At 42.7% G+C, this 19,066-nt stretch overlaps 1 protein-coding gene across 3 annotated transcripts in view; it reads left to right on the top strand.

Moving 5' to 3' along the window:
* Positions 1 to 19,066, top strand: part of SESN1 (sestrin 1) — an 86,582-nt gene that overhangs the window by 55,353 nt on the left and 12,163 nt on the right. Inside the window, exon 1 of one of the 3 annotated variants that reach the window (XM_050894354.1) lies at positions 13,759 to 13,789. The exons of 1 other annotated variant lie outside the window; for it this stretch is intronic. Coding sequence is in view for 1 of the 2 variants with exons in the window: in XM_050894352.1 (XP_050750309.1) it covers positions 14,130 to 14,135 (6 nt within the window). In the remaining variant the exon portion in view is untranslated. Of the gene's footprint in view, positions 1 to 13,758; positions 13,790 to 14,108; positions 14,136 to 19,066 lie in introns of those variants that run through there. One more of the 3 variants, XM_050894352.1, reaches the window with a different exon arrangement.

The raw sequence follows: 19,066 nt of genomic DNA on the forward strand, positions 1-19,066 counted from the left end.
CTGCGTTTAGTGAACTCATGCAAGTTTCAGGTTCATAATAACAAGCTTAAACCCAGATAAATTCTGCTAGACTTCGTGTTTCCTGGGGCAGTTCAGACATTTTCAGTCTGCAAGTGGCTTTGATAATGAGCCATCAGCAAAGTAATAACCTGCTCTTGCAGAGCTAGAGGTCTTTTGGAAATAGCAGCAACCTGTAGCAGAGCAGAAATCAGACTTTTGCATACCTTGAAAGAAGGTCTTTGCAGGTGGAGGTTTAGAGGAGTATTGGGGGCCTGCTTTGCTTGCAGGCTGTTGTCCTGAAGCTTTAGTACATCACTCTAACCCCTTTTACAGTTCTAGTTCTCATGTCATGGAAGAGCTGAGCTGTCCTAGTTTGGGAAGCAGTGGGGGCGAGAGAGACTGAAAACAATAAAACAGTAAAAAAATGTTATCCTGATTTCTGTCTGTATTACCTGGGTTTGTATGACCCAAGTCATAGTGACTTTTCATATCTGTGCTTGCTGGAACTGGGACATGCTCTGAAGGGAGAATATCCTCTGTTCTACACATGGCACCATGAAGTAATCACCGGTGCTTGTAGTAGTAGTGTCTAGAGTCAGGCGAGCAGATGGGGCTGCCGTACAGATCCAGAGCACAATTCAGTTAATTACAGCCCAACCAGGCTAACAGTAAGCAATTCAGACAGGGTAGTAAGAATTGGAAAATTAGATTCATTCTACAGTAATTTCTGATTCTTTGAAGTTAAGCAGACAAGTAATGGTGGGGAAGGTGAGAGAAATGAAGGAGGGATGATGTAGGGAGGAGGGAGCCCAGGCTGAGAAGAGGGAAGTCAGCTTGTGACTGAATTGTGATGAGTGTGCACTGATCTGAATCTAAAAGCCCAGCTGTTCTCTATACATTCTCATCTCTTTTAGGTGTCTTCTTCAGTAACTGGCTTTTGTGTTCTGAATTTTGTGACTGTATTTGCCGAAGGGGCTTCCTACCAGGGAAGAACTTGGTGTGCAAGCCTTACCGGTACACGTGTATTACGGAATACACACAGAAGTCGATATCATCTAAATGTAAAGAGTTCTGGTATCTAATTTGATTCATATTTAAGCAGATTTCCATTACATAAAATAGGTCATGAACCCAGGGTCCTGCTGAAATGTCTTTCAGCATGCACTCTTCTGAGTCTCCTATCTGTGTTTGGCTGTACTAGTCAGTTTGCAAAAATACTGGGCAAAGGAAAAAGTTGGAAGATAATTTCACAGTATGGAACAGACACGCTGATTCTTAGAAGAAGTGTCACTTAGAAGTTAATTGAAAAACCTTGGAAGCTTTCTTTCTGGGTCTTTCCCCACCCACTTTTCACATAATTGCAGCGCTGCTTTAATAGGTTTTCAAGTTGGTTTAAGGGCACCTAAGATGGGATCCTCTGCTTGATATAAACTGTTGTTTGTAAGCAGCAAGCCATGGAGATTAAGCACCATTCCACCACAGGAACTGTATGCTTTCCAGGGTAATGTACACAATACACTTATGTAATGTTCAAGGTTGTTACCAGACTAAAAATATGTGCTGTTTCTCTGGGCAGTTCGCTTAAATCTTCAAATCTAATTTGTTGACTCTAGTTCCCTTCATGTTCCTTTCACAATGTACTGTTAGTTACAAACTTTCTGAGCAGCTGCCCACTCCCTTTGCCCCCTGAGACAACTGGGAACATGGGCTAAAGGTTGTAGATGGTCAGATCAGGAAGTTCACATTAGTGTCAAATGCAGTTGCGTGGCTTCTCCAACAGTTGGTGGAAGTTTTGTGTGAGGAGAGGAGGAAAACATATTTAGGGAGAGACTTGTATAGAACATATGGGAAAAATGGATGCAGCTGTATTCCTTCAAATCTGATGGTGACCAAAATAGCAGGATAAATGCCATTAACTTTTAGTTGATACTTTGCTAGTTGACAGTGAAAACATGAAATAAGTTTGCTTTTAGAGGTTTTATTTACTGTTTGAAAACTATAATGTAAAGTGTTGTTGCTCTATTCTGTCAACAAACCGTTCATAAAAAAACCCCCACCCAGTTATCATTATATTCTTGTATTTTATTAAAAAAAAAATGTTTTAGCCATGCATAGCTCAGTTAAGAATTTAGTAGGATACTCAAATGCAAAATTAAATTACGTGAAAATAGACAACTTCCACCAAGAGAGTTTGTTCTAAACAGGAGCGGAAAAGGCATTTACTTGCCAAGTTCAGACTTCTGTTTCTACTGCAGCTCTTGATGATATTCCTGACTTTTAAATAGGCTGCAGTCCTTCCCATGCTCTAGATGCTTGGGATTGAGCATGTTTTCAGCTACTGTTGACTGAGAATTGTTCACTCTCAACGTGAAGCTGATTGCTTTAAGACTGGCTTGGACACCTCTGTGTCCAATGTTCCTTAGTGTTGTACGTGTAGAAAAAAGTTTTGCATAGTGACTTGTTTGTGGTTGTTCTCTCTTTTTTAATAGCCACATAAATGTCAACAAGCTGGCACGCAAGGCAGCATAGCAGGGTTGTAGGATAATTGTGACCAGTACCTTTCTGTCATTTTTGTATCCAGATGCCGCCTTAACTTTCTCTCTCGGAGACTATTCTTGTGATTCCTCTATACTCAGCCCTGGATTTGTGCCATCTATCCCATACATGCTGGTTGCTTATTACCAGGCAGGCCTGTCAGTGCTGGAGGATGTAGTGTCCCTCTCTTGGGAAACTTGTGGCCAGTAAGGATCTTAAAACAAAGGATCATTTCTTGATATGTAGAGCAACAATTCAGAGACAAGAACATTAAGCCAAAAATCTAAATGTATGTTTTGTTTTATATGAATGTCTGTCTTGTTATGAGGCAGAGCAGGCAGTTGTTTTTTTCATCAGTGAGTACCCATGCAGAGAGTTAGTCTGTTTTTAGGACCCCATAAATAGTGCTGTCATTACCCACACACATTCCTGTCTCTTCCACTCCTGCCCTGCCCTCCCCTCCCCCGCTCCTGGAAGATTGTATATAGACAAGGCAAAAAAGGAATTTGGTTATTTGGGGTTTCTGGTAGCTGGTTACATTGTCTCTGTAAAATGACTGCTGTGTGGGTACACCCAGGTGTCTGATGTGTTTGGGGCAGGTTCAGACCTATTATACATGTGATACTTGGGAGGTCACAGGCAGTGCCCAGTGAGCTAGATGTGTTCTGGATGCACTGCAGTTACTTTTCATGTTTTTTCAAAATCTGTTGATTTAACATCATGTATGGTGGACACCTGGGCTGTGCCCACATTCCCATCCAGAAATGTGAGGCCCCTATCCAGTGATTTCTTCTCTTGAGTCTTTCCCTGCAAACCAGCTCCCCAGCTTGCCTCTAGCTACTTTCTTCTTCCCTCTGCCCCTCAGAGCAGCTATGTTTAAGAAAGGTTCAGAGCCGTTAGGAGAATTTGTCCAGTTGCTGTATCATGTGAAACAGGGCAAAGTCCTTCACTCCTAACATATTGCTGTACAAGTTTATATGGGGGTTATCCTTCTTTCCTGTTCAGGTCAGCTTAGGCGTGGTCAGACGATGTATTTTGATTGCTTGTACAAGACCATTTCCCTCAGCCAGGGCAATGTGCTGCCAGAAACAACCTGAAGTCGCAAGTGACCCTAGTATAAAACATTCCCTCCCAGCAATGTCTTGATTGTATTTCAACAAAAGAATTAATGCAGGACAGCTATTAAGAAAGTGCCTGCCTGTGTGTGTAATGTTGCATTAACCTTCTGTAGCCCTGAGAACAAATTTACTGTAGAAAATGTGGCCCTTGCACGTGAAAGAAAGAATATAGATGATACTGCAATATGAGTTCAGGGATGCAGGGGTTTGTTTGTTTATTCTTACAGGGGCCCAGGGACCCCTTTCATTAGCCACAGCTGAACCTCCCTTTCTGGATCCTGGGTAGTGCAAGCTCTAAACTTCACCTGCTGGCTGTGGACATGCAAACACCTTGCCTTAGCAAAATGACTCCCACCAGGCTTAAGTTTAAATCTAGACGGATGATCCTCGGGAGTCCTCTCTCTTTCCCTAGCCCAATGCCCAAATTCTGCCCTGCCAGTCTTCACTGGTTCAGATCCTAATGCAGATCCTGGCTCTGGTTTCTCTGTCAGCCCCATGTTTAAGCTCACCAAAACAATTTATCCTGGACTCATCCCAGTCTTGTTTGTTTTAGCCATCGTGCAGTGATCCTTGACAACTCCAGACCTACGCTTTGCCAAGCAATTCCTTATTTGCTACAGGTCTGGGAGTTGGTCTCTGGCCCTTGTTGGCTACAATCCAAACCTGGTTTAGCCTCAGTTCTACCAGCTTCAGAAGAGTGTGACGGTACATGTAAATTTCTTTCAAGTCACATTTCATGTTAAGTTATAAATCATTTGTTACTCTTATGAAATTTATCTTTACATTTACAAAAATAATGGAATGAATGATTTTTGTGGTAGTCTTTCTCAAGAGGACTTCTCAGGAAGATGACAAACACACCCTGATAAAGAGAAATCATCCTCTCTGTTGTTGTTAGTAATATAGGCATGTCAACAAATGAACCAGAGTTTTTTGCTAGTAGTTTAGTTTACAGGCTTCAGTGATCATTGTTGCATCTTCATCAGTAGTGAAGACATGGTCTGGTTCTGCCCAAGTTTTCATTTGCTGCATTGTTTTGCTGACTTGGAATCCCTGCTGAGCAGTTAGAGGGCAGTTGTCACGCTGGTGAGAAACAGAGGGACAGGTATAGATTTGTAGCTTTACTGACAAAATGAGAAGGTGTTTGAATGCTATAGCTTCGTATCCACTAAAACAGATTTATAAGCTCAAATGTCAACTGTAAACACTAAACCCCTTATTTAAGGACATTATCCCTATTTTAATACTGTCTTAGTAAAATTTGTGTGTGTTTAGTATGGTATGTGTGCATTTTTATTTATTTACTTGTACTTTGTTTATTTACATTTGAAAACTGCTATAAATCAGGCTTTAATGCTAGCTTGATTGCAAAATATTGATTCTGCTATGGAAATTTGAGAGCATTGTGTCTTCTGCAGCACATCTGCTGTGTGTATTTTGTGTGTGGTTTCAGCGCATTTGAATCTGAGGGGCTACACATACAGTGCTGGCCTTTCTCAGGACTTCTGAAGTATCGCATGTTTAAAATGCTGTATAGTAACTAGTCAGGGTGGTCCAACAATGGTAGGTGGCCTTTCCTCTCTCACAATAGCAAGTGGTTGATTTAAAATTATGATTGTTAACAAACAGTGGATTTAAGGCTTAGTTCCAATATTGTGGTTAACTTTTTTAAAAAAACAAAGACAGACACTTAAACAGTATTTGAACAGAAAGTGCTAGAATTGGTTTCAAGTCTGTTTGACTTAGTTCCCCTAGCAAATATGCATTTCAGAAGGTAAATGGGGTAAGGTATTAACAGTTCAACTCTTTGGACGTCGTCACTGCAGACAGCAGCATTGCAAAGCCCAGAAAAGTTTGTGGTTTTGTTGAAACCCCAAGCAGCTCAGTTGCAGAAATCTCCCTGCAATTTTACAGTTATCCTGCAGGGACCCAAAGCCTCTGTGGCCTGTGGAAAAGTGCCAAGGTGGCAGTGGGGGTAGGAGGGTAAGGAGATGGTCCTGCAGGCAGCTTGGTGGCAGGCCAGCTTGTCCCAGGGGCGTTGAGGGAGCTCTCCAAGCTCCAGAGAAATCCAGGATTTTGGAGGATGAAGAAGTTGTGCTATGTTAAACAGCGGCATGTGTACAATGTCCTTGAAGCATGTGTTGGTAGTGGCATTGCAGCTTGCTGCGCCTGCTCTGCGGCTCGTCAGAGCAGGTGTTGGCTGTCGCTAGTCACAGGGCAGGGGTGGCCTTCAGCGGGCCGGGGGCTTCAGCTCCCTGCTGTACCCCTTGGGTGGGTGTCAGTGTCCTTTTAACTTACCGTAAGAGAAAGGAACAGCATATTAATGCAAGTGTCAAAATAGTAAAACCCCACTGTAGGAAATGGTCTTGATTGCTGAGTAGGAGACAGACCAGATCTTTTAGGATTTGTATCAGCAGTGCTTTTTCATTTCTCTTTTAGAAAGGAAAGGCCAATAAACTGATTTGGGTCAAAATGTCTTAGCCACGTCATCTTCTCAAATAGAGAAGAATGAAGAATACAGTGCTGTCTGAATTTAAACGAAACACCAATAGTAACTGCCAAAAATGGCAAGAAATACATGATTCATCTGGGTTTTTTTCATGATTCTCCTTAAGCAGAGGTCTTCATGGGTTTGAGTATAAAGAACCAGAGTAAAAGAACCAGATTTGATATGAAAATGGCAGATCTAGTATTATCTCCTTAACTTGTAACAGTCAGGTGTTGAATAGTACCTAGAGGATGATCTGTGTTCTTAACTGCTATCATTAAATCAATTATGTGGGTTACTCTTCTAGGATGATGTTACTTACTTCTGTACTTAACTTTTTGCCAAGGTAATGTTCTAAAGGAGTTGATAAAACCTATAATATTATTGTACTTGGCTCTATATATATTAAGCAAATATGGAGGGAGATTCAGTCTCGAGGAACTTGCAACCTTACCATCAAGATAGGTCATTATAGAAAATGCAAGGGGAATACAGCTTTATAGGTATTTGGATTTTTTTTCCTAATAAAAAAACTGTGATGGTTTTCCAAAACTCTCAAATTCAGATAAATAATGTGTATTATTTGGGTCACAGCTAGACACTGAAAACTGAAAATAAAATAACTGATTTTTCTTTTTTTTTTTTCCTGTCTGCTGCTCTGAGGCACACTGAGCATGTGCCTGAAAGTGGCAAGTGTAAGAAGAAAGCCACAAAACAGTTCCCCAAACTGCAGTTACTGATATAAGGGTTCCTGAATCTCTAGTGGTACTTCCCATATTCATTTCACTTGATTTTATCTCATTGTAACAATCAAGCTATAGAAAAATAACATAAGAGTCTTCCTGAAGTGCATTAAATGACATGACATGCTTTTGTTGCATTCCATTCTTCTTACTTGTCTTTTTGTGGGGAAAACATTGAATTTATTAAAAGAAAAAAAAAAAAAAGGAAATCACTTAGGTTTTGGCTGTAGTGTGGATATACGTGAGAATAAGGGTTGACTTGAAGAAGTCTTAACAAAGCAGTTTATAAATTGCTAGTTTGTTCCTTGGTGAAGGCTCTGCAGAAATAAACTTTTTGTTTGTTGTACCTGCAAAATCAAGTCAGGCATGAGCCTCAGGTCAGAGTTTCAAGCAATTTTCTAGAAATAAACCTGAGCCCCTAAAGGTAAAGATGAAAAAAAGCTTCTGGTGAGGAGAAGAGCTTCTGGGTTGCATGTCTGTATGTACCAGAGTATGAAAGTAGGTTTTAGTTGCAACTTCTTCACAGGACGCTTGCACAGCATTTCCTGCATACTCACCGTAACCTCACAGCAATGCAGCTCTGGGTCACTTGCTGTCATGGTCTCACCCAATTCCAGTAAGCCAGGTGTAACACTCCAGTAATCCTAAAGGCATTTTTTTGTTTTCCCCATGTGCTTGCCATTGTGTCTGATTTCTGTCAGAAGCTAAGAATGAGATGCATTTCATTGCTTTTTCTTCTCTTTTCATATAAAGACTGTTTCTGAGGTCAAATGCAGTTTTAAAAACCCAGAAGCCTTAAACTCCCACAGAGGTGATTCAGCTGGCCTTCCCTTGCTTTGAAGGCGCACATTTGCATTGTGTAAAAGGTTTTGTTTGCAGTGGATTGCCCAGAGTGATAAGGCAACTTCCATCATATAGGACAGGCCTTCCAACAGCATCTTTACATGATAGTGGTGAAGCACAGTCAGACAGCATTCCAGGTAGCATGGCAAGTAAGGTACTGCATTGTCTCATTGCTCTTAACTGAATCAATTATGAGGACTAGGAAGTTCCCAGTTTTCACTCAACTGAGAAAGGATATTTGTCCCTTTTCAGTACTCATCTTGGGGAGAGGGGGCCTGAGAAAAAGATAGCAAAATGGATCCCAGCTCCAAGGAGCTGTGCAAAATGTCTTGGGCATTGGTATGACCCAGCAGTTTGCTAACTGAAAGGAGGAGGGGAGACCTCTTTTGGCCAAACCAGTTCTAGACAGCTATGAGCTATGTTAAATTTTATTTTTCTTGATTGAACTCCAAATACATTCTTTTATTAAGGTTAAACTAGGGTTTTTTTAACCTTAATGTTTATTTAGTACTGAGAGAGACTGCAGAGTGGCTGGCAGCCTGCAGATGTTCCATTCCCCAGAGAGTGGCAATCTGCAGTTGGACAAGTGATCCCCTCTCCATACACCCTCTAGCCACCAAAAGATCAGAAGTTACCTGTGAGTTATCAAGGTCAGTTTTGAAACTAGTTAACACAGACTTGCATTTTGGGAGAGCTGGGTCTAGGGAGGAGTTGTTAACCAGAGTATTCTTGCATAGTGCATGAGCCTGGAGCCACCTCAGAACGGTATCAGAACCACCCGCTTCTCTACTGCTGGATATTCACAGCAAGCCAGACAAACAACTTTTTTAGTTCAGCTGCTGTTTATCAGCCTAGGAGGAGCTGTGTACCCTCATAAAAAGGGGGAAGAATAATCGGGTAAGACATTCTTTCAATCTATTAAGCTTTAGATATGCATCTTTAATCTACCTATTTGTAGTAGTCTTAGAAACCATAAGTCTGTTTTCATGTCCTTGCCGAAGCATGAATAATCTCAAGATCTCAACTTCTTATAGGTCCCTAAATTAAACTTTGTACTTCTGCTACCTAATAACTGCAGAAGGGAATGTTAAATTTGGACAAGCTTTGGGGAGAGAAAAACAACTTGTGGTTTAGAGGTGGCGGTGAGCTGTAGAAATCTTAAAGGCAGAAATTACCAGAAGAATGACTGTTTTGGGGGAATAAGAGTCCTGAGTGACGAACCAAATAGTTCAGGGAACAGATAAAGCCACTGGAGTTCCTGGAGCTTGGTGAGTTAAAGTCAGTCAACTGTGAGAACAGCTCAGGTGTAACAACCGAGTCTCACAGCCTCTTGCAGCTCTGAGAGAAAAGATGCTGGGTCTTTTGGTGGGGATACAGTGGGCTAGGAGTGACCTGATTTGTAATTACTCACAAAACCCCTTGAGTACTTGCAAGTCATTTGCCCATTAAAGCTGAAGATGTGGCCATTAAGAAAGCAGCATGTAAGAGAGAACTAGAAATAGAAAAAGAGCATTTCAAGGATGGATAAGGTTTGAAAAACAGACAATAAATATAATCTCTGAATATTGTAAAATGCTCAGTCTTAGCCAGCCTTGCAATCCTAAAGACTACAAAAGGAAAGCTTCTATATATTGGTGGAAACTTATTTCCTGATGTGGCCAGTTGTCAGCCCTCCATTCTCCTAAACAACTTGTTTTTCTTACTATTATAAAGGTATCAGGTGCAATGCCATTCCTAAGGGCTGATCATTTTTGACACATACAGCAAGAATTTAGATTGTAGAAAGAATACAGTTTATCCTCCTCCTTAGAATTATGTACTAATTCTAATAGAGTGAGTTTTTTGAAGACTGACAAATCAGATTGTTAAGGTTAAATCAAGAAGAATGCTTTGAAACACTGACCGTTTTTTCTTGACTTGCATGCTAGGATGATATATTCTTCTATTTAATTTAAATTCTTTTGTCACTGTAATGAATGGTTTGATTGCTGTGCCTCCCATATTGTTATCATGATAAAGATTTTTGCTATTTTAGAAATAACAAATGTATAATAAAAGGATAGAAGAGATTAGGAGATACATTTGAAATTTGTTATGAAAAGGGTAGTGGCTGTGGACAGCAAGGAACGAGAGGAATCCACAGGGAAAAATGTTCATGGGGCTGCTTAGTCATTGCTGAAATACCTGGTGACTTCATTAAGGTGCCAGATTAGGTGGAGCTGCTCAAGCTGTTCTGGTTGAAGAGATTCTTGCCCCCATGCTTTTATTGCTGCTGCTTCGCTAGGAGTTACGTCCCGAGATCTGTTTGTTGTTAGTATTGCCTAACCTCTATCAGTCAAAGTGAGCAAAAACAATTAAATCAAAACCCCCCCAACCCAAGATAGTTCTCCAATCGCTTACTTTGACTGTAAGCAGTACTGAGTGCTGTTCACAGCAGCTGGGTGGGCAAGTCTTAGGAGAGAGACCCGTCCCCCCCGGGGTGCAGTGACACCGAGGTTAGTGCAGTAACCTCTTCAGCTGGTGTAGCTGCAGATGGGAGACACCATGCATCTGTGGCCATTAGCCATCTGAGGGGGTTCAAAGACACTCAGACGTGAATGCTGGTATTTACATCCATTCTGCTAAGCTTGCTATATCTTGCCACAGCTGGCGCAACCTTATGAAACCACAAGAGAGAGAAATCCAGTCCTAAGAACTAATACAAATCAGGTAGCTCAGAGCCCCGAAGAATTATCTGTTTTTACTTGTAAATGTTCCTGGGAAAGAATCGTCTGATCATCCTCCGAGATATTAATTTGATGTCCAGGGCATTGCAGTAACAGGCATTTTGAGTGCTCCTGCTTGGATGGCTTTTCTATGGAAAGAATTTAAGATCTTGGTTTGCCAGTTCTTCAGAGTCATCTGTTTGTGCTGAACTTGACTCAAAAAAGTCACCCTATTGGACTGAAATGGAACTATTCCAAGTTACAGCAGCTAAGTGCAGACATATGTGTTTGCAGGATCAGGGTTTTCACATTGTACCTGGTTGGTCTCCTTTTAGCTTCACCGGGACACTTCTTTAACTGTAGCAATAAGGCAAAATTGCATTTCTGATGACTTAACTTAGAGTGCACAGATGTTGAATGCCATCCTTTTATGCAAGCAGCTTTTATGGAAGTGCTTGCTATGAAAGAGTATGGTTCCATGCTTTAGGTGGTGTTTGCTTTAGGTGACTTCATGTGTATCTATCATTCGCTCTTTCTGGGTGAAAGGAAACTTGGTATCTATCGATACTTTCATGTTAAACATTTGTTGTTGTTTTTTCCCGCATGAGCATTGCACTAGATCTCTGTTTACTTGCATCGATACATGGTCAAACATACTGTTGTGTTTCCCCAGGGGAACACTCAAGTTATGCAAACTGTACCATAGATCTGTCCCCGTGTCCCCCGGCGGCACTGGGTTCTGCACTCATTTGTACCCAAATGAGCTTTGTGCCAGTGCCAAACCATATTCCCTCATGAAATTGCTCATGTAGCTTGTCTTACTAGCCCCCAAATGGAAATAATTTCAGTCTACAATTGCGTACTGATTTATAGATGAGCACGTGGCTCAGTTTTGCATGTTCTTCAATTTGGAGGAGTTGCACTTTGGAAATACTTGTGTGAGGGCTGGGGTGGAGAAAGCGCTTGCAGCAGACTAGGGTGATGAGATTCTGCTAAGGCAGAGACATACCTGGGGCCTGAGCAGAGCTTGTGTACTCAGGCTGTATGGGAGAGCTTTTAAGACCATTATTATTTGTTTGCTATGGCTGTGCAACTTCCTCTTCCCCTTTGTACACGCTTTTTCTGACATGCTGTCACTGCCTTCATCTATCCTGATACAGAAAGCGAAGAAGATGGTATAATTTCCTACCTTCTGCTGTTGAGTTGGTTGTTTAATGAGAGAGAATTTCCCTTTGACGATGTCAGAGAAAAATCTGTATCTGCCAAGGTTCTTTGTATAGGAACAAATGTTAACATAAAGAGGCTTCCTCAGAAATATCCAGGCAGGGCAATTGACCACAGTGGGAGAAAAATGCTTCAAGGAACTGAGGGAGTGCTGCCCTTTTTTTTTTTTTTCCTTTTTTTTTTCTTCTTTTTCCTTCCTCCCCCCTTCTACCCTTTTCTTCCAAGAGTGTTAACAAATTCATTGAAGAGGATGACCTTTCATCTGACATCCAGGAAGACTTCTTACGGTGAGGCATCTTCTTGCATTTCAGCTTTCAGGTAATTACTCTCTTTTTCAACAGTTTTTCTGAGCACAAGCCAGTTCTTTGCCTGTGTTGCAAGAGGAGCCCATTCCTTCTCTTTTTGTTATGTTTTGGCCTGAAGTAAGGAAGTAGCCAGTGGGAATTAAAGTGTTCTTCATTAGTTTATTTTATTAGCTCACAAAATGCAACCTTCCTTGCCAGTATTGCATTCTTCTTCTTTTTCCATGCTTCTGTTGAGCCTTTTATGAAGTGCAAGTAGGTATGAAGCACACTTCGTTTCTTCTGGAGAAACTTAGCAGCTCAAAGCCAAGGGCCCAAGTAAGGAGCTGTGGTACCTGGGTATCTCTAGGTAGTTTAACCTTATAACTGCTGCTAAGCCTTCAGAAGTAGAGTATCCCTTGGCTCTCCAGAGTTAATTGCATAGCCCAGAGAGGTGGTGGTATTTGGAAAGTGGAGAGGAAAGGAAGCCTTTAAAGCTTTAGCATTAGAAATGTGCAGAAGTGCTGCCTTGAGTCGTGGTGCCACGTTCCCCTGACAGCACTGTCCTCAGTGTTTTCTGCATTTTGCTGCAAGATTTGTACACCCATAACAGGAACAGCTTGTGAACAATTTTTCAGTGTTCAGTTTTACATTTAACAGAAGTGTAAAGTTCAGTGTCATGGAATTTCCCTGCTTGGTTGTTAGATAGCTTGGTAGGACTCAAAACCAAGCAGCCTGAATTGTAGGCAGAAGCCTTCCTCCCCCAAATGAGTATGTTCGGGGGTTCAGAGCTGTCCTGGCCTCCTCCCATCAAAACTGCAATAGCAGTTCTCCTCTTGGGGTCTGTCATATTTTATTTTAATTCAAAATATTTGAAGGAAAATGATCTAACTGAATTTAGCTTTACAAATCTTAGATTGCTGTGGAAGACAAAAAAAAAAAAAAAAATCATGCGGGCCAGCTCAGGGACTTGTTTCTTTTGAAATAATTGGTGCCGTAAAATCCCAAACCAAAAGAGGTGGGAGATGCAAGGCATCTGGCAGAGTTTACAGCCCTGGGGGGTCGACAAGAGAAGTACAGCCTGCTGCAAACAAAGGCTGAGTGTTTTGCTGATGTGATTGCAAAACATATGTTTGCCCAGGACTGTTATGATCTTGGGAATAGGCAGGAGGCCAAATTTCTGCAGCAGCATACTTAGTCACACAAATATCTACAAAATGTTAACCTCCTGTGATTTCTCAGTTTAAAAGCCGTAATTACTTTGTTGCTTAAAGACAAGGTAGAAACTCTTGCATAAGGAACAGGGAAGAGGAGAAAAAAAAAGTGTTGCCCAAAGAGCTTCTCCGGGCCGGGGAGGAGAGTGGAGCAGAGGAGACCGGGGCTCAGGGGGAGAGGGGCCCTTGCGCCTCAGCCGTGCTCGCCAGCCGGGCCGGGGGCAGCACGGAGGAGCGGGGCGGGGTGGACTGGGGGGCCCTGGGGCTCTGCGGGGGCACTTGCCCCCGGGCCGGGCGGCTCCGGGCCGCGGCCTCCTCCGCGGCAGCGGCTGCCGCCGCTTCTCCCCCCGTCCGGGGCATCTGTTGGCATTCCCGGGGGCTGGCAGCCACCGGCGAGACAGAGCAACCGGCGGGCCGCGGCGAGCAGCTGTTCCCCCGGCCGCCGCTCCGCCCCGGCGGGGCAGCGCCCTGCCCGCCGCTCCGCCCGCGGGGAGGGCCAGAGGCCGGGCCGCGGGGAGGGCCCGCCCGGCGGCGCTGGGCCGTGCAGCAGAGCGGCGGCGGGGCTGCGAGGGGAGCGCGGCCAGCCCCAGCCCCGCAGCGCTGGCATGAGGGTGGCGAGGCCGGGCCCCCAGCACCAGGTACCCCCCGGGTGGCGAGGGGCTGGGGCCGCGGGGGGTGCCCCCACCGTCTGGCCCCCGCAGGGCTGAGCCTCCCTGGGGGCGGCGGTCTTGCTCCCCGAGCGCATCCCCAGGGAGAAATCCCCGCTGGAAGGCGGGGCGGGGGCCCGGGTAGTCCCCCTGCAGCGAGCGAGTCCCGGCTCAGCTGCGGGGCCCGGGAGGCAGGAGCAGTGCTTCCTTGCGGGCTCCTCGCTCGACCCGTAAAGGCGTCGTTCAGAGCTACTGGAGGGTAACTTCGGGGGATTTGCAGGTCCTTCCTAGCTCCCTTCTCCGGGATATCCAGCTACTGCCTACAGCGACAATGCAGGTGCTGTCGTTAGCCTCCCCACTGCCACCTGGTCCCAGAAGGGCTGCGTACCGCTTGTGTGTGTGGTGGTGGGGTGTCTCTGCTGGGTTTTTAGGCTCATCCAAGTAGTTTTTGCCTCTGAATTGCCCGGTATTTATTTCGGTCTTGCACAGACTTGGATTATGTGTTTGAAACAGTGAGGCTGGTCTTGTGTTTCTGATAGAGAAGAGCTTGTTGTAATTGTAAACAAATGCAAGTCAATAGCATTATTTTGGACAGGAATTAAAATGCTGCTTTGGATCTCTCTTGTAAGTTTCTTAGTGTCACCACATTAAGATTTTTCTTTTAAAGGAAATTTTTAAATCCTCAGACTACTGCAGGTTGCCGCAGAAACTATTTTGTATTTTTTGGGTTTGTACAGATCTAGCTCCTTTTGGATACAAATTGCTTTGCTTTGACATAATCCAGCAATACAGTCTGCATAATCCAAACTGTAACTGTCACGTTTAAACGTGTTTCCTTCTGTGTCACTGATTTATTGGTATTTAAACAGTGTTTACAGCATGGAAATTGCAGACGTTCCTTCCAGATCCTTTGTCCTTTAATATTTTTTGTTTCATTGTACACATTACAGAACTGGCATATAGATAAGCTAGGCACTAATCACTGAAATTCAGCCTCTTGATTTCAGTGAGCTCGTATCAAAAGTAAATTGGGTTGTCGTCTCTAGGCAGTTGTGTCACAAAACCACTTCAGGAAGAACTATTACTGCTGAGGAAGAATAGGTAGCACTTACGTGCCTTGAGACTACCCCAGTTGGACCTGCTTTTACTGCTCGGTCCTAGATGATGACCAGAAAAGAGGTGTTAGAGCTTGAGACTGAGGAGTCTGGGCTTTGCTTTTATTCCTGCCGTTGTGAACAGGGTGTGTGACCTTGGGCACACACTTGCCTTGAGTTCTGTCTTGAATCAAGTCACATAAACTAGGGATCTTTTTAAAATCTGATACTTCAAAGGACTTTGAGACATTCAGAGAAAGTACACTGATATTTAAATTAAAGTAATTTAAGTATTTAAATTCATATAAGAATAATGTGTTCTCTGTCAAATAGAAACAGTTCAACATTTGCTGTGCTCTAATTCCAGTGAAGAGCAGTAGGTCTGTGGAACAAAGTGCATTGTAGCAGAGGGGGAGTACTTGTTCTCAGTTCTTTAAATCCATGCAAGTGCAGACATGTCTAGCGCTTCAGTTGAATGACAGTCTGAGATACCCAGAAAATGGAACCAGTGCAAAAAATTTAGAGTACATGAGCATTTTTTGGATCATTTTTCTGTCATTTTAATGTGAATCATGGTTTGTTTGAGAAAGCCACAACAATTGCAGCTACTTCTGGATTAGGTAAATGGATAAAATAGGAAAAACTGCCAGTTCTGCTTAAGCCCCACATTTAGGAAAGGTGTAGGATTTGTGGGATTACTTTTTTTTTTTTAGTGTTTGTAGGAAAAGAACCATATTTAATCACTACTGTTTGTTTCTTAATACCTTAATTTCCAAAAGCTACCTGTCTGATGAGGAAACTACAGTAACTACTGCATTTAGCAGAACTGAAGATAGGGCTTTTAAGCTGAGTATGTATCAGCTTGGTGATAAATAACTTGTCCTGTGAGGCCAGTTGTGCCAGTCATTGTCGTTAAGATCCTAAACAAGGAAACTCCAAATTTGTAGCCTGTCAGTGTCACCACCAGTGAGGTTTTGCTGTCCGTGACCTTTAAAGGGGAAGTAGGAACCACACACAGTGAGTGAAGTGGCAGCAGCAGCACAAGGCCTCTTAGACTGGTAAGTGCCAAAGTCTCCCTTGGAAATGCAGTGCGAGCTTCTTGGACGCTTAGATGCTTTGGGGCATTTTATCCTATAAACATATAAAGCTCTAAATGGGTATTTTTAATGTCAGCTTCAAATGCATACTATAGTATACTAAGCTGAATTTTCAGCACTGGCACAGTGAGGGGGTTAATTCTACTAGGAGATTGTGTTGAAGAGTTTTTAACCCACAGCTCATTGTGCCTTTCTTAACCCTAAACTTGGGTAGGAATGCACTTAGATTATGTAAAATCATCACTGGTTGTCTAGGAAAACATTACCTCCAAAAAAGGTCACCTCAAACTCATTTCCCTTCTCTGGTTCCTTCTTTTAGATTGTTTTATATTGCATTACAGTGGGTGATTTTCTTATAGTTTTGTTTGAATCTGGCAGTATTTAGTGCTTAATCAGGACACAGGTGATTCAGATGAAGAAGTTAATCCCAATGTGGTTTAGTGAAGTAAATTGATAATTATATTTTCACTTTGCCTCTTTTTGCCATTTAGAGGAGGCTTAAGTAAGTATGTAAATAAGTCTCTCTGGGAGATAGAACATTTGATATTGGTCCTGACGGTACTTGAGGGGAGCAAAATGACTCACTGTGCTAACACCAGGGAAGCAATCTGAAGATTGTGGTTCATAGCTAGTGCTCAGCTCATGAATCCTGAATGACTGAAAATTAACAGTCTCATCTGACAAAACAATAACTGAGTTTTGGGAGAGGTTTTGTGATAAGAGGCAGAGCTCTAGCTGCCAGGAGCCAGTAGTGGGGGAGGAACAGGGGTCTGAAAAAGCATTTTAGGCGCACTACGGAGCAGGAGCTGTAGCTAAGGTTAGGTAGCTGTCCTGTTCTAGAGGCCCTGCGTCTCGGCTTGTAACTTAACTCTGCTTCAGTGTTTCTAGGTGGAATTTCTGATATTGGGTGTCTGTTTAGAAGTGACTCTTTGTTTTTTTCACTTTTATTTTAAAAAGGTTCAGAACCAAAGCAGATGATTTTCTATTACTAGCAGAGGTGATGCGTGTTGTACTTTAAGTATTTAAAAACTTCTTCTAAGCATTTGCAGTTCTATTTTCCATCTCAAGCTTTTACCTAAATTTGATAGGAATGCTGTTCTTGTCAAGATGCTTAAAAAAGTTACCTAAAAGTGGGCTTGATTGACAGAGTCTTAAGATACAGAAAAGCCGTAAGTAGAGTGAGTTTATACGTGTTTGTGGGTTTAGAGGGGTCTTCTCTGAGCATATATGTGCGTGCAGTACAGATTTTTGGTCCGGTTGTCATTGTGGAGTTGGATGTAGTAAGTGGGCCAGACTGGTGAGAGAGAATGGTAACTGGGAAGTATATAATTAAGTTTGCAGACTTGTCTCATTAACTCTTCTGTCTCAGCTCTGAAGAGCTGTTTCTTGGTGTAAATTTGCATAAAACATATTTCCTGGCTGAGAAGTCTCTGAAAAGGCACACAGTCTGATGGTTAGGGCATTAGCCTGTGACTTGAGAGATTTCAGCTCAAGCTGCCAGTCTTCTGTAGCAGCCTCTGTTAGACATGTAGCTTTTCTGTTTCTCAGGGCTTTTTCTAAATGGGAGATAATACACTTGCCCTACCTCACAGGAATGTTGCATGAATTAAATACATGTGATGAGATGCTCAGATATGGCAGTGATGAGGGGCATGTAGATTCTGAAATGGCAGGTATCTGGTAAACATAGTTCCCATGGAAATAATAATAGCAGCTGTAAAGAAATACAAGTTATATTACGTAAGGGGAAAGAGGAGGCTTCTCTGTGATTTCTGAGGTCATCTGGTGGGCCTCGCCAGGTGGGCTACCTGGCAAGGCCCACCTCCCTCCATTAGCTGTGAGCTTCTGGGTGTTGAAGGTGAAATCTGTTCCACCCTTGGTGCTCAGCTTTGCAGCCATCTGCATTTTATGTTCTGGCTTTAAAGATGGAGTGCCTCTGATGCATTATTATTATTTATTATTATTATTTGCACTTAAAGCCTCAGTTGTGGTTGGCTTTCTGCTGAGCTTGGAGCTGTATTCAGCTGCAGAGTTTCTAGACTGAATGGAAGTGGTGTGGCAAGGTTAATAAACAGGAGGAAAGAAGCCAGGAGAAGTTTGATGCAGAAAACATGGCACAAAGTAGGTCACTTTGGTGTGGAACTCGGTGGTCTGGAATCGCATTAAAATTGCTTATACTTTTGTAATAACCAAAATAAATATCAGTTCCTTGCAATTCCTGCTCGTCCTACTCCTGGCTGCTTTACCAAGTGCTTGTCGGTGCTCCAGGTGAGGAAGGTGCAGGAGAGACACGTGGTGGTGTGGGTGGTCAGGATGCAGGTCTTGCCTTTGAGAGGGAAAGCTGGAGAGCGGTGCTCCTTGAGTTGAGTGTATTTGGAAGATGGAGGCTTAGTCAAGGGCGTCATGGAGCATAAAAATATGTTCAAAATGAAGGGAAGATACTCTAGGACTGGTTTGAGAATTATTACTGTGTTGACTATATAGTATTTGAAATGTTGGGATACTGGGAGCACCCGGAGATGCCTGCTATTTCTCAAGTACTAGGAGAACTTGATTAAATGCTGCTTCTGAAAAAGAGGGGAAAACAGTTTTTAAAAGGTCTGCCATAGCTTGTAACTGAAGAATAACAATTTTCAGAAGATTTCTGATGGGTCAGAATTTATACAACTCTCATGACTGTGGTAACTGTGCAGCTTATGACAACAAGCTTATTTCTGTTCTCAGCACCCTCTGGAAGAAACATTTTTACCCCCATTTTGCAGATGGAAAACTGAGGCTTATCTTCACAAATCCTTTGCAACATCTCTGTCAGAACAGAGACTTGAACTCAGGCTTCTCAAGTACTAGGCTGGTGCCATGGTTTCAGGGGGATGCTTTCTCTCCTGAGGGAAGACAAAGCAACTTATTCAATCCTCCAAAAAACTCTAAGTCACTTTGCAGAGTGGTTTTGGTTACTTAAGTAATGTAACCTGTTATATACAGTGTAATCATTATAGTTTGACCTCTGCATGCTTTAAAAAAATGTGAAGTGTATTGATACTGATGTATTTTAGATTGTGAGGCAAAATATGTTAGCA

Source organism: Gymnogyps californianus, chromosome 3 (assembly GCF_018139145.2).
Source record: "Gymnogyps californianus isolate 813 chromosome 3, ASM1813914v2, whole genome shotgun sequence".
In the NCBI taxonomy this organism is placed as follows: domain Eukaryota; kingdom Metazoa; phylum Chordata; class Aves; order Accipitriformes; family Cathartidae; genus Gymnogyps; species Gymnogyps californianus.